The sequence below is a fragment of the Betta splendens genome, chromosome 4 (assembly GCF_900634795.4).
Source record: "Betta splendens chromosome 4, fBetSpl5.4, whole genome shotgun sequence".
NCBI lineage: Eukaryota > Metazoa > Chordata > Actinopteri > Anabantiformes > Osphronemidae > Betta > Betta splendens.
The window spans coordinates 13,157,813-13,175,836 of record NC_040884.2 but is presented as its reverse complement, the minus strand read 5'-3'; the positions used below and the strand labels follow the sequence as shown (position 1 = coordinate 13,175,836).

The window sequence follows — 18,024 nt, the reverse complement described above, 5'->3', positions numbered from 1 at the left end:
TGCTCAGTGTCCTGGTAATAACAAAAAGGCTGTGCTGCAGTTTGAACTGCAGAAGAATCAGCAGGTGTCAACAAGCCTGTGGCCTCTAACAAACCTAAGCCACATGTCAAAGCTACAATAACTATATTCTTGCTCAGTTCAATCATTGCTGTAAACCTGTTATTACCTGCCCTGCAATACTAACAGCACATGATTTCTACCCAGGAGACACTAATGTCCAGCTGCAACCAATAACCCAGTGCTCACTCTCCTTCCATCCTCCAAGCACAGAAAGCTTCTCATGGTGTCACAGTGAGTTTACGAAGCAACACTGACTCACTCAGATGGAAGGATTAAAACGCTTCTGGATCTATACTGAAGAAATATTAAGGATCTGCAATAAAGCACATGATGTGGATCAAGGTCGTTCCTCCCCACAGTCATCAGACTCAACAATACATCACTGCAGTGTCATGATCCATTGTTGTGCAGTTGCTCACCATCCACATAATAATGGTTGCCACTGTGAATATGTAGAGTGCGCAGAAAAAAACATTGAATGCCTTATTCCTTATGCTTTATTCCTGATGTATGTACAAGTATTAGTGATACAAGTATTTGCTAGTATTACTGTTGCTTTTCTTGCACTATAATTACTGTCTTCCTTTTGCATTTATTTTACAGGCTGATGTTTTTCTTTTCTTTTGTCCATCATGCTGCTGCTATAAACACAAAACTTACCCCATCGTGGGATTAATAAAGTCCTATCCTATCCAAACTGTCTGCCTATCCGATCTGAACTAGTTGTCCTTCTCTGTGAAGGAAGGAGGAGTATCTCTAGATACTATAGTTACTATACTGTATGTCCACAGAGTGTTTTATGCAGCTCTCTGACCACAGCACATGATGATGACTGTTTTCAGTAACACCCTATTCTAGAAAGCCACACAAACAAACAGACACACACACAGGGTGGTGAGAGGTGCATGATGGGGCCACATGTAGTCAAACAATGTGGAGCACAAGAGCTCGTAGCACAAAGAGGAACAAAGACCATTCATCCTCTAGCCACATCAGCTGAGCAGCTCTCTACAGAGAGGTGGGAAGGTGGGGGTGAGGAGAGACGTGAAGCATCACACCAGGCGGTCGCCAGCGCCACTGTGACCGACAGGACCAGCCGTGGTTGCCACGGAGAAGTGGGGATGGAAAGACTTAGGCCAAAACGGCTGCTGCTGCTGCAGAATAAGGATGTTGTTCTCGCTGATGAGGGCAGGTGACGCCAGTGGCAGAGCCTCATCATTAATACAATGACTAGTTTGACACAAATGCAGACACACAACCTGAAGGAACTGTCACGGCTGTTCATTGTCTGTTCATTCGAGAACCATTGAAGTTGAACACTTGCCCTGCAGGTGAGTAAAGGTCAGCTCCTCTCTGTTCTCTCTCAGAGGAATCAAAACAAGCCAAGTTCCCTCACGAAAGTGGAAACAGTGCACAAAGAGAAATTGGGAGCAAGTTTCATTTACATTCTGTACCTGGTGCAGTCCTGCATCTTACATATATTGTATATAATATATTGGATGTTCAAAGGCTCTGCATCACACAACAACTGAGAACTGGCACCTGGTCATGATGATCCTCTCAGCCTTAAGGAGAAGGAGGACACTGTGCCATCACCAGCTCATGTGGAGTAAATGCCGCCATTTGTGGAGATTACTCCATTTGTCACATTAGTAAACTACAGCAGACACGTGTCTATCGTCATCTAAAAAAAGTCAGCAGAAAATCAGTGTTTCAAAATGTAATGTATGTTAGCAGAATGATGTTCAACTGTGATCACATAACACTATTTAAGCACAGCACAGTCCTACTGAGAACAGCAGAGCACATGGTAAAACCAGAGACCAGTCTCAGCTCCAGCTCCGTCATTATCAGACACACTAACACCCGCTCTACATTTCCGACAGCCAAGTAGCCTAAGCCTCAACACATCCACCTACATCCTCCCTGCTTTCACAGCACAGAACAACGGACACTCACGATGTAGTGCGGGGTCCTGAGGTATGAAAACATGGTCCAGAGAACCGAAGGGTCCGGCCAGGGCTCGGGTCCTGAGCAGGTACGCGGATGTGGCAGGTGGCGAACACTGTAACTGTTCCAGTGCACACAGGCGGCTACACAGGAGAGGCCTCGTGGCCGATTAAAGGATCTTAAGAGATCTATTTAGGGCCGTGGCGCTTTCCTCAAATAGGAGCACTCATTAGCTGCATGAGCTGAGCCTCTCAGACACTCAGAGGCAGAAACTACAGGCCACATGCAGCACCGGCAGGTTGGACAAAGGAAAAGAAGCAAGAGTAGAAAAGTAGGTTTCCTGACGGGTGGCCATGCTCGAAGGTCACCCCCTGTGGTCATAAAAAGGTCAGAGTTCACAATCTGGGGAGCAAAGAGTGTGTGGTTCACACGCTCCGCTTACACCGACAGACGCTACAATGAAACCCAAACCATCTCTGATGGTTTGACTGAGCCATGTCTGCGTCTGAGCGCAAACAGCTTAACAAAAGCAATTTCATACAACAAATACCAGACAACAAGCACTGTCCAAATCCACCATTTGGTCTCCTTCCTCTCGTAGAAGTAAGATTATCAAGATTAAACTTTGGATTTGAGGGAGAGTCTGCAACTAGCTATATGTAAAGTAATATTATTAATAATAACAACAACACAGTGATCACAGTCTCCCCTTGGATACTTCCTCCCAGTCTTTAAGTAGAAAGGTCAGCCTAAATACATGAGGAGGATGAAGATTAGCGCGGTCAGTTCTCATTAGTGAGGCAGCAGATCGATGTCAAACGGATGGCACAGATTTGCTGTGATGAAGCAGGTGACACAAGAGAAATATATCCAGAATGCAACTCACACCAGCAGCAGAGATCCCGGTTCTGCACAGTATGATAGTCAACAGCTGATTAGAAGACATAACATGCTGATTCACAGTATGAAAAAAATTGTTCAAAAACATCCACACTGAGGTTACGTCACAAAAGTACTAGTTGTCATTTATTGGTATTTGCATCAATTCACTTTATGCTAAAGATAGCCAGTAACATTAGCTCAGTGTTTGTCGGTTCCCATGGACACTATAAGCATTGATTCTTTGGTGAGTGCACACGTTAAAACTTGTTTAAGCGACTTAGTTGATAAGGTCGTTATTAAAACCCATTAGCAGTGCTAACAAAACTCAAACAAGCTTTAAGAAGCTATCACCATTTTCAGAATTCTGTTGTGTCCAAAAGAACCTGAAGAAGACTGGAATGACAATAGTCTCTCCTCTGCTGCTTCCTGATAACGGTGGAAAAAGTCTCTTAAAAAGGATCTTAATCCTTTCTTCAACAGCCAAGATCCAGATCTCTCCACCATCTAATACACCTGTGAGCGAAGCAGCACAGCAGCCTCTAACTGAGACGGGGCTGAAGGTCCACCTCCTCCTCCACCAGACAAAAGCAGCATTTGTGTGTCTGAGCTTGGTCACACTGGCTAAAGGCTTACTCCGTGGTTCTAGATAGAACTTCAAAACTGGCTTTGATGTGACACTGTGACCTCTAAGCCCAACACAACGGCCTCCTTTGTAGCATAAAGTCCAGAAGACAGTGCAGATACAGGTTTCTGTGAGGAGAAGGAGCATCTGGGTAGATGTTCTGGGTACACCTTTTAATATCTCTTGACAATTTACACAAGCACAGACACACACACGGCATGTCAACATCAATATTAGTAATGACTCTCTTATTAAAGCTTCAGGCTCAGCAGAGCTGGCAGATCTGACACAGTCTGACAACTATGGCTGATTCACCCTGTAAACCTCTTTATTCTATTTGTGCTGCTCACACGGGAACACAACATCTATGAAGAGATACAAAACACACTGCTAATTATTTTGTGTCAGACCATTAATTGTTTGTATTATTTTCATCCCATTCGTTTCTGTGTTATATTTATCTATTTTGTGGCCCATTGAAGAGACAGAGACCTGCGTGTCCGTCCGTGCTTAGACAGATGATGACTCACTACGGGTAGGAAGAGAGCGGCAGCGCGTTGGAGCCGCTCCACACATCAGGGTATTAACCTCAGTGAATCAGGTTAATTGAAAATCAAACACAGCTTTTATCGCACAATGTAATTTCAGCTTCAGGTACAGCGACATAGTAAAAGGATGGCAAGAGGGAGAGAGTGAGGTTGGAGCTCTGTGCCACCGTGTCATATGTTTCTACATATATGCTTTAGTATGTATGTATGTATGTATGTATGTATGTATGTATGTATGTATGTATGTATGTATGTAGACATACATGTAGACCCTGCTGCCCTGAAGGGCCAAGAGATGGAACTGCAGACAGCAGAATTCTCTACGTGGGAAAAATATGTTTAAGAATATAAAATGTGCAATGTTGTGATGTGTTTGTACAAAAGCATCATTAAAGGCTTTGTATGTTTAACACATTTATCCTGTGTAAATATGTCACAGCCAAGGTTGAGCTTAGTGCATGAGGAGGAGGAGATGGAAAAAGTGGCTTGTTACACAGAAGATCCATGCACATCTGACTGACAGCAGCAGCATCTACAAACACCAGGACAAACTCTGTAGATGCTGCTGTTACTCGCTAATCGACTGACAAAAGATGAGGTTTTTAGGATAAATTAAAATGACTGAACATGTATATAAGTATATAACTGCTTTGTGTTTATAAAAAATGGGTTTTCTCCCCTAATTTAAACACTTCTAAGGCATTGGTGCTCCAGGACTCCAGGTATTTTCTGCTTAAATCACACATGATCTGTCTGTGACCTTACTGGCCATACTGGGGAAATTTCATAAAAATATTTTTTTAAAAAGTGTTAATGACATAATGTATGAGCTAATTCTATTCAGTTGTTTGTCTGAAACAGCTAATTAATTTTACTTCTGCTTTTGGTTGTGACATGTTGACATGTGATGATATCAATTGCAACAATTAGCGTGTAGAGAAGATGACTGAGATACACTGAGATATACTAGGGGCATATTTAAATCCCCAGCCCATCTACTTATCAGCCCCCACACCATGACTCAGGATGTGTGTGTGTGTGTGTGTGTGTGTGTGTGTGTGTGTGTGTGTGTGTGTGTGTGTGTGTGTGTGTGTGTGTGTGCGCGCATGTTTTTCCTTCGACGTTGGGACCATAAACCATGTTTTTGCTATCAAGATGAGGACACTGCGACAACGTGGGGACACTTGGCAGGTCCCCACCAGTCAGAAGGCTTTTTTGATGGTAAAGATGTGATTTTAGTGCTAAGTTTAGAGTTGTGTTTTGGTTCGGATTAGATCAAAGGTTAGATGTCTGTCTTGTTGTGATGGTTAGGGTTAGGGTGAGGGGCTAGGGAAGGCATTATGTCAATGGTGAGTCCCCAAGTAGATGAGAAACATGACTGTGAGTGTGCGTGTGTGTGTGTGTGTGTGTCCTGTGGGTGGGGACGCGCTGACAGAAAGATGCATTTTATCACACTGATGCACGTCATGGGTCACTCGGCCCACTGAACCGGCCCTGCCTTCTGCCTTCTGCCTCCGTCTCTCTATACATTCATTGTTGTGTACAGCAGAGAACGTTGCTTTGTCACGCTGGGTCTTTAGAGAAATGAAGTGCATCATCACAGTGTAGACGTGACCCCGTGGTGAACTCTGGGCTGCCTGGCACTTTCCCATTTACACATTTACATTGAGACATTATCTGATATCTATATTATATATGAAAACCCAGATGGCTTTAAATCCATTTCTCAAAAAGCCTTCTTCAGGTGCACAGACTAGTGAATGACCCATGAAAGGCTCTTAGTTCCATAATTGATCATCACAGAGCTGCTTCAGTAGAAAGTAATTTAATTTCCAGCAGGCATGTCTTGCCACATTAGCAATAATGGCGCTATTGTTTGTTGGAGCCAGCGATGGCACGTAAAGCCTGTCAACCACACAGTCCACTGACACAGCAACCATAAGGTGGCCCTCCTCGACTGACAGGGAACTGGAGCAACACAACCAAACAAGGTCAGTGGGTTCGCTCCAAGGCTTCAAAGGGACATTGGGACAGGACCCAATGGGCTCAGAGGAGCTGGAATGAGCCCCAGGCTGCGTTCATGTTCAGGTCAGGGAACTGAGGTCACCCACTTAATGAACCACAAACCTGTTGGGCTTCAAATTAAAACCTGTATCTGAGCATTCTGTGTGGAGTTTTACTGAATCCACTTAGTTGACTAAAGCCAATAATTATTTAAAAAATCTTGTCCCTTATAATTTGTGCATTTAGCAATATGCAAATCTGTTCCAACAAAGATCTTTCCTGAGTGTAACTAAAATGAACAGAGCCAGGGTTTCTCTTTTGATGTCCTCATAATTATTCCCCAGCTTAACAGATCATTGTGTATCTCTTTCAGACATTACCTCAATCAGAGCACAACGAAATGGTTGGTGGCTGATTTGAATATGTCACCATGGTTGCAAACACCCACTCATTCAGATCAATAGGGACTCAAGGGCCTGGAAATTGTCTGGCAGATCAACAACGAAACGAAATGCAAGACTGACCGATTACTCCACTTTCAATTAGGAGCTCTGAGTTACAGACAAAAGTAAAGAGAATGCATTTGTGAATTAAACAAGACCTAAGCAGCAAATATCCTGTTGAACTCATGGGAGTGACGATGGAGGCACGCTTGCTGTTGACAACAGCGGGGGCTTATTTTTCTCTGACCACAATCAGGCTCAACAACAGCACAAAGGAAATGAACTCACTGTTCAATAAATGAGAAATTCTAGACATAATCCAGATATGTAAGAAGATTGTGTTTGTAGAGTCTGAAAAGAAGGAGGATGGGGAGTGGGAGGGGGGGGGGGGGGGGTTGTCTGCCTGTCTGACATGACCTGTAAGTCCCTCCGTCCCACAGTTGCTGGGGATGAAGCTTAACGAAGGCCCATCAAACTTTCCAGATGATTATGACACAAATGATATGGTCTGTCTCTGTGGCTTAATCCATAGAGAAACAACAGTAACATCCAGATTTGGTTTTCAGCTTAACTGCCGCAGCCAAACAAACACACACTGACTGAACAACACCAAACCACCACTACCATCACCAGAAGCTGCAACAATAAAAAGATGAACAAATGAATTCTGACGTGCACATAGTCGGTACAGGGACGAGGCCTAGGGGCTCACCACAGGACCTCTGCCCGTACTGAAGATGCCCTACGCCTGCCTGCCTGAGCAGAACCATCAGCAGAGGAACTGTCCCCTCACTGAGACATGTGTTCTCCCCAGAAAACCACCTCGGTCTCTCACTGAGGGACTTTGGAGAAGTAGCTGAATACAAAATAATCAATTAAGGTTTTCTACGATTATGTTTAACCTTTTTGTTCACAGCTACACGCTGGTTCCCTGCTTCTAGCTGCTCTGAACACCTACCAGCATGGAGCTGGTTCTGATCCGTTTGTGGTTCATTTGGTGACATAAAATCATCTCATCACTCCAGAATGAAACAAGTTAAAGAAAATATGCAACTTTCAAATGCAGTCCACACATAAAAAAAAAGAAAATCAGTGAACCTGATTCAAGCTGATCTGCCATCATGACTACACTTTGACCAGAGTGTGATCTGTAAGTGTCTGCTAAAGCTGGAGTTTCCATTTCCTTTTTGATGGTCAAAATGGCCGTGTGCCAGCGAAACACAAGGACACTAGGAATCTGCTGGCCCAGTAAAGCTCCTCCGTGTTCTGATGATTGCCTCCCGCCGTCTGTTACAGTGCGGGGATCTATTTCCAGGCTGCTTTGAGGAAATGTGGGTAGACGCACACTATCCCCAAAAGGCAGGGTTTAGCTGGCAGACTCCCCACTGAGCTGAAATCCCATCAGAGCACAATTATAGGAGACGTGTTGCTGTTGTGTTTGAATTGGATTCAAAGTTTCAAAGCTCAGTTTGGGTTCAAAGGTGCGATGTTGGCGGAAGGTCCTAGACAGAACCACTGTGGTTTAGCGAGCACTTGCTCTGTGTCGCCTTTGTTTTGCTGTTCGGTGACAGCTGCTGGTGGAAAGTTCCGAGGACAAACAGAGATTCTGGAAAAACAAGTCAGCAAAGTCACAACTGATGATAAAACACAATGACACATCCAACAGTGGAACAAGCTCCACTGGCAGAAGGAACAACAGAATACAGAGGGTGGGCACAAATCGGACCAGGACCGAAGCAAACGGGCCCAGTGGCAGCGACAGACTGGTCCAACCTTCACTTTACAGCAACAGCCATCTGAATTATATGAGCTGCCCTCTGTTTGCGGCTCAGCTTCTGGTCGTTTGCCAGCCACTAAGCAATTAACAACTGTTACTACGTATGACTGAAAACCAAACGGGCCCCTTGGTGCTTTAAGACACCTACACCCTCCATCTGTCCTCCCACGTGAGTAAAGCAGGGGAAGCTCTGCTCTCTAACCCGCAGTAACACTTTAACAGAGCTGATGCACAAAAGTCACAGAGCAGCCAAAAGACAGCGACAAGCACATGGGCACAGACGGGACCTGGAGTTCGTCTCTCACATTAACCACATCTCTGATGCTCTGTTCTCCATTTTCGATTAAAAAAAAAGTGTGAAGAGACACATGAGAAACATTCAGGTCGTGAAAAAGCCTGAAACTTTCAGATTTCAGCGAGGCCTGTGTTGGTCAAACACCAGCGTGGGCGTTGGAAGGAGAGGAACTCAAAAACAAAAACTCTGCAGGAGGCGACGCTCCACTTTGCTGCTGTGCTGGCAGGAACACCCACCGGTGGAGGCAGAGGTAACGGGAGGAATCTGGAGCAGGGCGCTGCACACTGACGCAGCTGGGGACGAGCGAGCGCCTCGCCACGACCTACCGGTACTGAGAGCTGGACCCGTTGGCTAGTCCAAACCAGACGGCCGCTGAAGGAAACAACTGGACACAGCCAGCGTCCGTTACGTAAGCGCCGGCCGAGCCCAGTGCCCTGAGCAGCATCACTATGCAAACATGCACCTCTGAGGGAAGCGGCGCAGGGCGGTCGAGTTACTTGCTAAATAAATCCCACACAGCAACACCCACACGTGGCTGACACTACACCAGGCACATCAGCGTACACAAACAGTCTGACTGCTGCGAGGCAAATGTAAGAGGTAGAAGGGCCTTCGGTGGGTCAGGACCAGAAATCGCAGGGACAGATCCAGAGCTGGAGGGGACGGAGCGAGGAACCAGAAAACGGGTGGGTTTGCCTTTAAAAGCAGAGCAGCTACGGCGTCTTACCTTGTCTGGGTACATGCTGTCCCAGTTTACCGAGCTACAGAGAGGGACAGTGACCAGCAGCGGCAGTGGCGGCGGAGCGAAGGAGAGAAGGGGGAGACAACGGGAGCAGGCGAATTAAACGGATGACGTACCGCTGCCGTCCACTATGTGGATGAACGCCGCACTGCATCAAAGGCCCACAGGCAGAACTGCTCCCCACAGGGTCCACAGAGCTCCCACAGTGACCAAGCCTCAGTCTCTTGGTTCCTGCAGTTTGGTCTGTGGCATTTTGTTCATATACCAAGGTAGAATCTTACCGCGGTAAAGCTGCTAACAAGAGGAAGTCAGGTTCTCTCTCCAGATCAGTTTATAGTTTTAGCATTTCACTTGCAAAGCTTTAACATTCTGGGGAAAAACTATAGAAATGAGTGCGACAGACCAATAAGAATCACTGAACAAACAGCACAACGGAGACCAGGAGGTCAGAACCAAGGCGTTATCAAACCCAATGCTCTGGAGTACCAGGAGGCCGAGTGAAGACAAACACTGTTTAACAAAAGCAGAAATAGGCTGGGTGGTAGCTGACACCATGTTAATTCATGTAATCTCCTCTTAGTCTGTGGTGTTGGTACCCGAGATAAGCAGCAATGACACGTGTAGCGACTGCATTAAGCTGGTACTGGTGTTACTGATCACAAGAGGATGAGCAAAGTGCTGGAACATACAGGAGGCTGCGAGAGAACAGGCCAGATCAAAGGAAGACACAGGATTTGTTGCTGAGCGTTTGGACACATGATTAACCATGACATATCGCCTTCCCAGCCTCCATGACAGGCAGAGGGCCATGTGTGAAGGCCAAAAGAAGAAGTAGCAGAAGCTGACAGTGGTTCCCGTGATCTGAGACGCCACCATAGAATTATTTAAACCATGTTATACACAACTCAGACACATGTTGGTGTTGTCTTGTATGAGGCTGTGTGACCTGCCTGGAGCAGCATTACGTACCTGCTCCATCAGAGAGTCTCAAATGACTCCTGTTCCACCGCGAACCACAATAAGACACTAAATATTTGATTGGCACCACCGGCTGCTTCAATCTAACGTTTCCACTTATAAGAACAGCACAATAAACCAAACTGTTCCACATTTAACTGATGGAAAGCCCTGTTCACACATTCTGTGCGTGTTGTGTTCAACCCTGTGGCTGATCAGTGTCCAAGGCGCCGCCCCCAGGGGCTCGTCTTGTTTTATCACAGAAGCATTAATCAGGATGTACGCTAGAATGGAGAGATACCCGTCACCCTGCGACCTCCGCTTTCCTTCCCTGAGATCCCATCTGTCAACAGAAGGCTGAAGGCCGAGGCAGGTGTGACACGAGGACCACGACACAAAGGGAAGCAACAGAGACAGAGAACGTGGAAGAGAAACTCAAAGGGACAGACAGAGAGGGAGAGGGAGAGGGCAGGGTGAGGCAGGCCGGTCAAAGGGAGGCAGGCCTTTACATGAGCACACCGGATGCACTACTTGGGGAGGCCTGGCATTAGATTACTGAAAGGCCCAGCGCTGCACTTTTAAAGGGGAAAGCAGCAGTGAGTGAGTGTGTGTGTGTGTGTGTGTGTGTGTGTGTAGGCACCGAAGCAGGAATGTCAAGTATGCACTGCTGAACAATCGGGGCCTCCTTTTCAGCCGACCAGAGAGTAAGACTCCAGGCAGAGCTCCAGAAGCAGACGCATGGCATCGCACGGCGGAGGCTCCACTCCACCGAGTCCAGTGGGTTCTAGAGCACAAGGCTTTTCACTCGGCCACTGGCTGTAAAGGCCACTTTGTACCATGCTTTAGACTCTGCGGGCAAACGATCCATTTAGCTCAACATGTGAGTGCAGGTTCTTGTGGCACTGGGTCGGTTCTGTACCTTGCGCTGCCTTTACTCAGTCAGAAAGGCTTCATCAGTTGTCGTCCTGTCACTCTGATGATGTGATACACTTGCTCCACATACGAAACCAGAAATCACTGGACGACAATGGCACATGCACAAAAACAGGAGCTCCAGCATTAAAATAGGCAAACGTGGATTTTTAAAATGCACTAAAAGATCCCAACCTCCCTGACGTATCAGTCAGTGTGAATATGAATCCTCAGCAGACATATGTCTTAGCAGAAGCCTGCTTGTTCACCGGCGGCCTGCAAACAACCACCGCGTACGCGTCAACAGATATTCATGACATCCAGCTTTAATGCGCTCCTCCATCTTTAATGTCGACCTTGTCCTGCTGCTCTTTCTAGACATTCATCTTTCTGTGGCAGCTATTCAGAGGCTCACGGGCTCCCACTAATCTCCAGAAGCAGCCAAACGTGAACACATGCCTGTCCAGCCTCCTGTTCCCGGGTCGCTCCCGTCCCACGGGGCCTATAGAGGTTCTGTCAGGGCCCGTACTTTGTCCTCGCCTCTACACCCACGACGCACCTCCCTGTCATCTCCGCTTCAGGCCCTGCCAGCGAGCAAGCAGACCACACAGCGTGCGCCACACTCAGCTGTTTCCTTCGAGAATCCGGATGATGTCTAAGCCAGTTATGTCACACGGACTATAGGCATCTGTAAAGCCGAACTTAAAGCGATGTCTCCGGAACAAAACATGCAATATTAGAAAATGGATTATTGAAAGAAGTGACTTGATCCAGCTGGTAATCTCAGGGAATTACTGCTTCTATTACTTACATAGAATGCAGCATGTTGCCCAACAGCTAAGGGAGGCTCCAGCAGTGGTTGATGCATCATGTCTAAGTGTGACTGCGCTATAAACGCAGAGACGTCTGAAGGTCGCCGTAATCAGACAGCGGGTGAGTGAAGCCACAGACACAAACACTTCCAGGGCCACCACATCAACAACAACCTGGCCTCTCGCACAATGCAGCCTTCAGGCCCTGGTTAAGCCACCGCTCCGGAAAGAAGGGAGGCTTCTCATCTTTCCCACACTAACGTAGATATGAGTAGAAGCCCTGTAGCTCAGAATAACTCTGGTCACAGAGATTGTGTGGCTGCGTTTTTTTTTTCTGTTGAGGTTTAAAAAAAGGCAACAGGCAGCATCTGAAGAACAGAAAGCCTGGAGGAACCCAACACGTTTAGGTGGAGGCCAGGCTTTAAGTCGTGTGTGTCACTGCCCCTGAGGAAAACAAACACCATTGTGCTGTCAGGTTCCTGGGACGTGAGGAAAAGAGGTTTACTGTGCCAATCCCTTAAGAGCATAGCTGTGCTTTCAGAGAAGGCAGACGATGGGTCGGGGTCTGACACTAAATAGGATTTGGGGAACGGCCACAAAGTGCGTGTGTGGCTACTACCATCCTTCATGATGCTGACGTGCTTCTGCAGCTACCAGAGCCCCAGAGATAAGCAACTTGGATATGGTTAGAACGGAGAGTAACCTAGTGCTCGGCTCTAAGGAGACAGAGGTGGCAGCTGGCACCAAGTGGAAGCATGCTGGCAACAGATCCTTCCCCAAGCCTCCGCTGATTCACGCAGCAGCTCCTCCTGTTCTTCACAGTCAGCATTGGCGGGAGGAGGCCCCATATTCCCCGGGTTTTCATTCAGAACGTTCCCTTTCTCGTGAATCTGGATTTGATGCTGGAGGTGTATTAAATCTAGATTTCCTGATGGTACAAATCACTGTATCCTGAGATCCAGACCAACTCCATCACATACAGAGTTTCTGTGTCAGGTCAGGTTCAAGGTTGCATTTAAGATGGCAATTTAGCACAACTGCACAGTCTACATGTTATAGTCTTGTGTATCTTTCACTGATAGTGTAACATTAACACTGGCCGACTGCATCATTAAACTATGTCACCCTCTCTCCTGCAGCACTTTGCTATGACAGGAAGCAGCGGAGATGAAAGAACTGTGGGCCGTTTGTAGTGCTGACAGTTTAGCTGGTTTGGCCAAAGGGCGAGGGAGGAGGGTCCACCTGCCCCAACGAGCTTCCAGGACCACTGCAGCATCCAAGGAGCTGTCTGTGCAAATGAAACGGCTGAGAGTGAAATGTATTTATTTGGCTATGATCTGACAAGAAATAAAAAAAAAAGCTCATTAAGGTAGAAACAAACTTTTTCAGGCCTTGATGGGATTGTGAGTCATGTTGGCTGTCGTCCGTGTTGGGCTCTGGGGCTGTGAGCGCTGCGTTTCCATTCACACTTTCCTAACCTGCATGTGGCCCATCATGGCTGTCGCACAGTGGTCCCCACGGCGAGTGGGGCTACAGATTGATCCTCGCAGATATGACCTAGTTTCTATTCAAGCCTGCGTCTCTTTGTTTGCTCCACGGTGGAGGAGGCTGCTGCAGCTTGTGGAACAAAGAGCACTGGCAGCACATGGAGCTTTCAAAACAAGCTGCCCCAGCCTAGGAACAGCCACCCCCAAAAGTGAATGCAGCGCTGCCTCCTTCTACTGCAGACGGGGGAGGACAGGCCCCGACCCTGCAGCCGCCACCCATTGTCTTCAAAAAGGAAACTAAATGTCTGTTTTTATCCCAACACATTAGGAAGTTACCATCAAAAACAAGCCCCTCACAGACACAATGTGCCTCCAGTATTAGAAAAGAATAAGCAGGACAACAAACAAACATGACCAGTGGGTGAGTCTATACTTTCCTTGTATTAAATGCACCTGAAGACTCAAACCAAGTCCAAAAAGACAACAGTACAATGCAATGTCTCCACTGCAGGACAAATAAAGGTTTTCTTAATATTAGGCACCTGCAACTGTAGATGCTGTCATCAGAAGTACAAAACTGACTGACTGAGGATCCCACATGCAAGAATGTGACTGGACCACAGAGGAAGAGACAAGAAGCTCAATACATCTGGGAGAATAAGAGAACCAAGAACAGAACAAAACCCAAGTGCAGGTCCTGCAGGTGACGTAGCTCCTTACCTGCATGTGTTCTGTGGAGCTGCTGCTCAGCTCATCCCCAGACTCAGAGTCGTTGCGGCGTTTGCCCGGCGCGTCTCCTGGCAGCTCGCCGCCCGGGGACGTCTTGTCGCTGTCCGGACTCTTGCTGTGGCTGCCGCACACCAGGTCCGGGGGCGAGTCCGCCCGTGTCCGAGGCAACGTGGAGTTGTTCGCATGGTGGTGGTTGTTGTTGTTGTGGAAAAGCACCAGCTCGGCTACAACCTTGCAGTGGTTGGGGCTCCCCGGGTTCTGGTTGGAGTCCTTGGCTAGAACCGGCGGCGTGACGCGGTCAGAGGACGGCGACGGCGTGGACGACGGCGACGGCCGCCCAAAGCTGGACATCTCCGGCTGAGGTCTGTTCAGGTTTTCATCGGAGGCCCGGCAAATATCCAGAACGGTGGGCTTGGCCCTCAGCGTGGGCTTCTGGGGGGGCAGGAGGGCCCGGCGAACCTCCCTGACGTACTGAGCCGGCACGTAGAAGGCCTTGGTGCCCTCCTCCCTCCTCACCTGCCACCAGTCCTCGTTGGTCTTCTTCACCAGCACGTAGCACTCTCCCTGACGGATGCTCACCACCTTGTCTTTGACCTTGTAGTCGTAGTCGTACTCCACCTCGATGTACACCTGTCCTGGGGCAAAGGGCAGCCCCTCTCTGTCAGCCATGGCTGCTGGAACTGACGTACGAACCCCGACTCAGCGACGCAGGCCCGGAGGACTCCTCATGTCTCTGTAGGACGGCTGGTCTGGGGAAAAAGCAAAGACACGCCATTTCATTTCATGTCGCAAGCTCATTTCTAGTCACAACATATTTGCATTCTCCCACGAGCATGATTCCACTTGATCAGACAAACCTCCCAGCCCGTCATCCCTCACCTGACCAGCGTCACCACGGCACATGAGCCAAATCTGTGGCCGGGTCACGAGAACGGGACAAATCCTCCCTCCGACCACCGGCAACCACAACACAGGCGGCGCCGATCGCTCTGGAAACCAACACCAGCGCTCAGCACCTCCAGCCCGGTAACCTGATCACCGGCTGCACTAAAGGCAGCGGCGACGCGACGCGACCCCACGCGCTGAGCCTGCGTCCCCTGGGGCTCACGCAGCCTCAGAACGCATCCGAAAATAAAGCCCGTGTCGTTTCACATCATTACCCAACACGTTTGCAAGCCTCAGTCACAAACTAAATAAAACGCTCAGGGTGATCTTCACAGAGTCAGCGCGTGAGTCAGAGGACAGCTGGGCCTCGTCGTTCCTGCAGGGCTGGTTCCAGGACGAGGCCTGTCATTGATCCGTCTGTCAGACTCGTCTCTTTGTCGGTTAACCTAAATAAATCCCGGGCTGCTCCCACAGCTCTGCTGCGGAGCCACGGCTCCTCTCACATCAGATTCCCCTTCTTGTTCCCCGAAATAGCAGCCGCTGCAGACCGACATTCTGGAAGTGGAGGCGGTAAAAGCAGGTGCTTTTAGTGGGGTGTGAGAACGCACTGCTGAGTCTATAAAGGATCTATCCTTAAGTGGAGAAACATGTAAACACACGAAGCGGAGCTCAGAATGACGGAAGAAAAAAAGGGGGACGACGGCAAAGCAGCCGCAGCATAACTGGGACAGTGTGAAATGAGCTTTACGTTCATTAACGACTTAATTATTTGTCTGATCCACACACACACACACAGCATCTTACATCATTCCAGATTTGTGTGTGCGTCTGACATCAGTCCAGTTCAAGCCTGTCCCAGCACAAGCTTCAGCAATGATGTCAGCAAACCAAAGCTCCCAGAATGAATGGCTGCACGCGAGCGAACACACACACACACACACACACACACACACACACACACACACACACACACACACACACACACACACACACACACACACACACACACACACACACACACACACACACACACACACACACACGTTGCTGTGTGGTATCATTTGTGCCTCACACGCACAGACACAACATACAGTAACAGCGTCACTAGGTGCCAGGGATGCAGTCAGCAGGCTGTCGGGCCATTAGATAAGGCCACTATCTATGAGAGCACCGACCCAGGCTCCTTACAGTGAGGATGTGGTGGAAACATGTCCACATACCAGCGCAGAGCCGGGCAAACACCCCCAACACACGAGTGACATCACAAACACCCAAACACAGAATAATCAGAATAATCGAGAAGAGGAAATGACGAGACCCTAAAAACCAGGCGGAGGAAGTCAGCGTCACCAACGGCCGTGACTAAAGCACAGGTAACTAGAAATTAAAAGTTACTCATCAGACACAAGCCAGCAGAACCTCAACTGTCTGTCTGTCAATGGCTGTATGAGAACTAAGGCTTTTAAAAGGTGGCTCCTGTGCATAAGGATCAAGACCCTTCAAAGTAATGCAATATAATGTAATTATTAGATTGTGTCCAGTCAGTTGCCAGGTGCTTTAACTTGTTTCTATTTTTGGTATCAGCTCGTGCTGTAGACCTCGTTTTATTCTCCACATTTATTCTATGATTCTAAAGTTAGTTACGACTCTGTATAATTAGCTCCAGCTGAGCTCCGACATATATCACTCCAAACCTGGCGCAGCTGGGGAAAAAAACACGTAGCCGGTCACGACGTGCGCTTTTGTCCGCAAACATCTGCAGAGCAGCCGAAACTCTTTGTCCCTGCGCGTCACGCAGCACAGATGTGTCCGCGCAGCATCCACTCCAACATGTGCCGCCGCCGCCGCCGCGTCTCGCGCCATCCACGCGGCTGAAACCACGACTCTCCCCCGAAACACGCCGCCTCGCCGCAGAACCGCGGAGGTCCGAGCGGCCCCGGGGGACAGGTGGTGGCGAGGCGTGAGAGGGGGGGGGGTCGCTAAGTGGGGGCAGGGACCCTCCGGCAAGAGGGCGCACAAACGCAACACAAAGGACTTTAATCCATGTGCGTTCACAACAAAGAGCTGCGACTCGACGTGACCGAGGATTCCCGGGAGCGAGGGAGGGAAGGGCAGGACGCGGCTCCTCCGCCCCCCCCCCCCGGGACGCGAACGCACCAGCGAGCCACGGTGATGCCTTCACGTGAAATAACTCAACGGTTTCACCGCATAAAACTAGCCGTTAACGCCCGGGGACGTTGCGTGACGTTGCCCAGAGGCTCCTCGGTCGAAGCAACGCGCCGCAGGCTGAATCACGGACAAGCCCTCCATTCTGCAACAGCGTGCATAGCAACAAAGTAACAGGCAGAAGCCAATAGCCTCCGTCCGGTCGGACCACACGAGCGCGCGCTACCGACCTGTAGAAGCCCGGCGGCGTCCGTCGCTGCTCGCCGCGTCGACCGCAGAGGACTGAGAACAACTTTCGCAGCCTATTTGTGTGTCGGCTGCTCCGGTTCCCGTGCGCGGCGGACCTCCAGTCAGTCGGTCTGTTCGCAATCCCCCGCCTCTCTGCGCGAGGTCAGCGCGGCTAACGGCACGACAGGCGCATCCGGTTACGCTTTCAGAGTAAAGTCAACGAGCCTCTATTTTAATTTAAGCAAGTTAGTATAAAAGTGTAATTATATACTTTCTGTTTGTTATAAAATATTAAGTATGCAGCCTCTCAAAACCATAGAGCCAGTAGGCTAACTTCAACAAAATGTTATTGTTATATATGTTGTATTTTGGCCTTGCAATAGAATCATATTGTATATTTTATCTTTGAGCTAACATGCAGGTGGAGCCAGTGAATAACAGGACATCCAAACTACATCCTTATTATCATTTACTGAACTAATGACAGCTTTATCAAATAATTGTTTCTATTCGAAGGGTAACGCG

At 48.5% G+C, this 18,024-nt stretch overlaps 1 protein-coding gene across 10 annotated transcripts in view; it reads right to left on the bottom strand.

Annotated features, from left to right (window-relative positions):
• Window positions 1-17,680, bottom strand: part of arhgap12b (Rho GTPase activating protein 12b) — a 31,392-nt gene extending 13,712 nt beyond the window's left edge. For 5 of the 10 annotated variants that reach the window (XM_029149124.3, XM_041070623.2, XM_029149128.3 and 2 more), the window contains exons 1-2: window positions 17,502-17,680; window positions 14,212-14,969 (exon numbers count right to left, since the gene is read on the bottom strand). In XM_029149124.3, coding sequence (XP_029004957.1) covers window positions 14,212-14,889 — 678 coding nt within the window. In that variant the 5' untranslated portion in view covers window positions 14,890-14,969; window positions 17,502-17,680. Of the gene's footprint in view, window positions 1-2,019; window positions 2,149-9,308; window positions 9,374-14,211; window positions 14,970-15,099; window positions 15,957-16,799; window positions 17,199-17,501 lie in introns of those variants that run through there. The other 5 variants (XM_029149127.3, XM_029149125.3, XM_041070622.2 and 2 more) reach the window with 5 other exon arrangements.
• Window positions 17,681-18,024: the final 344 nt, after the last annotated feature.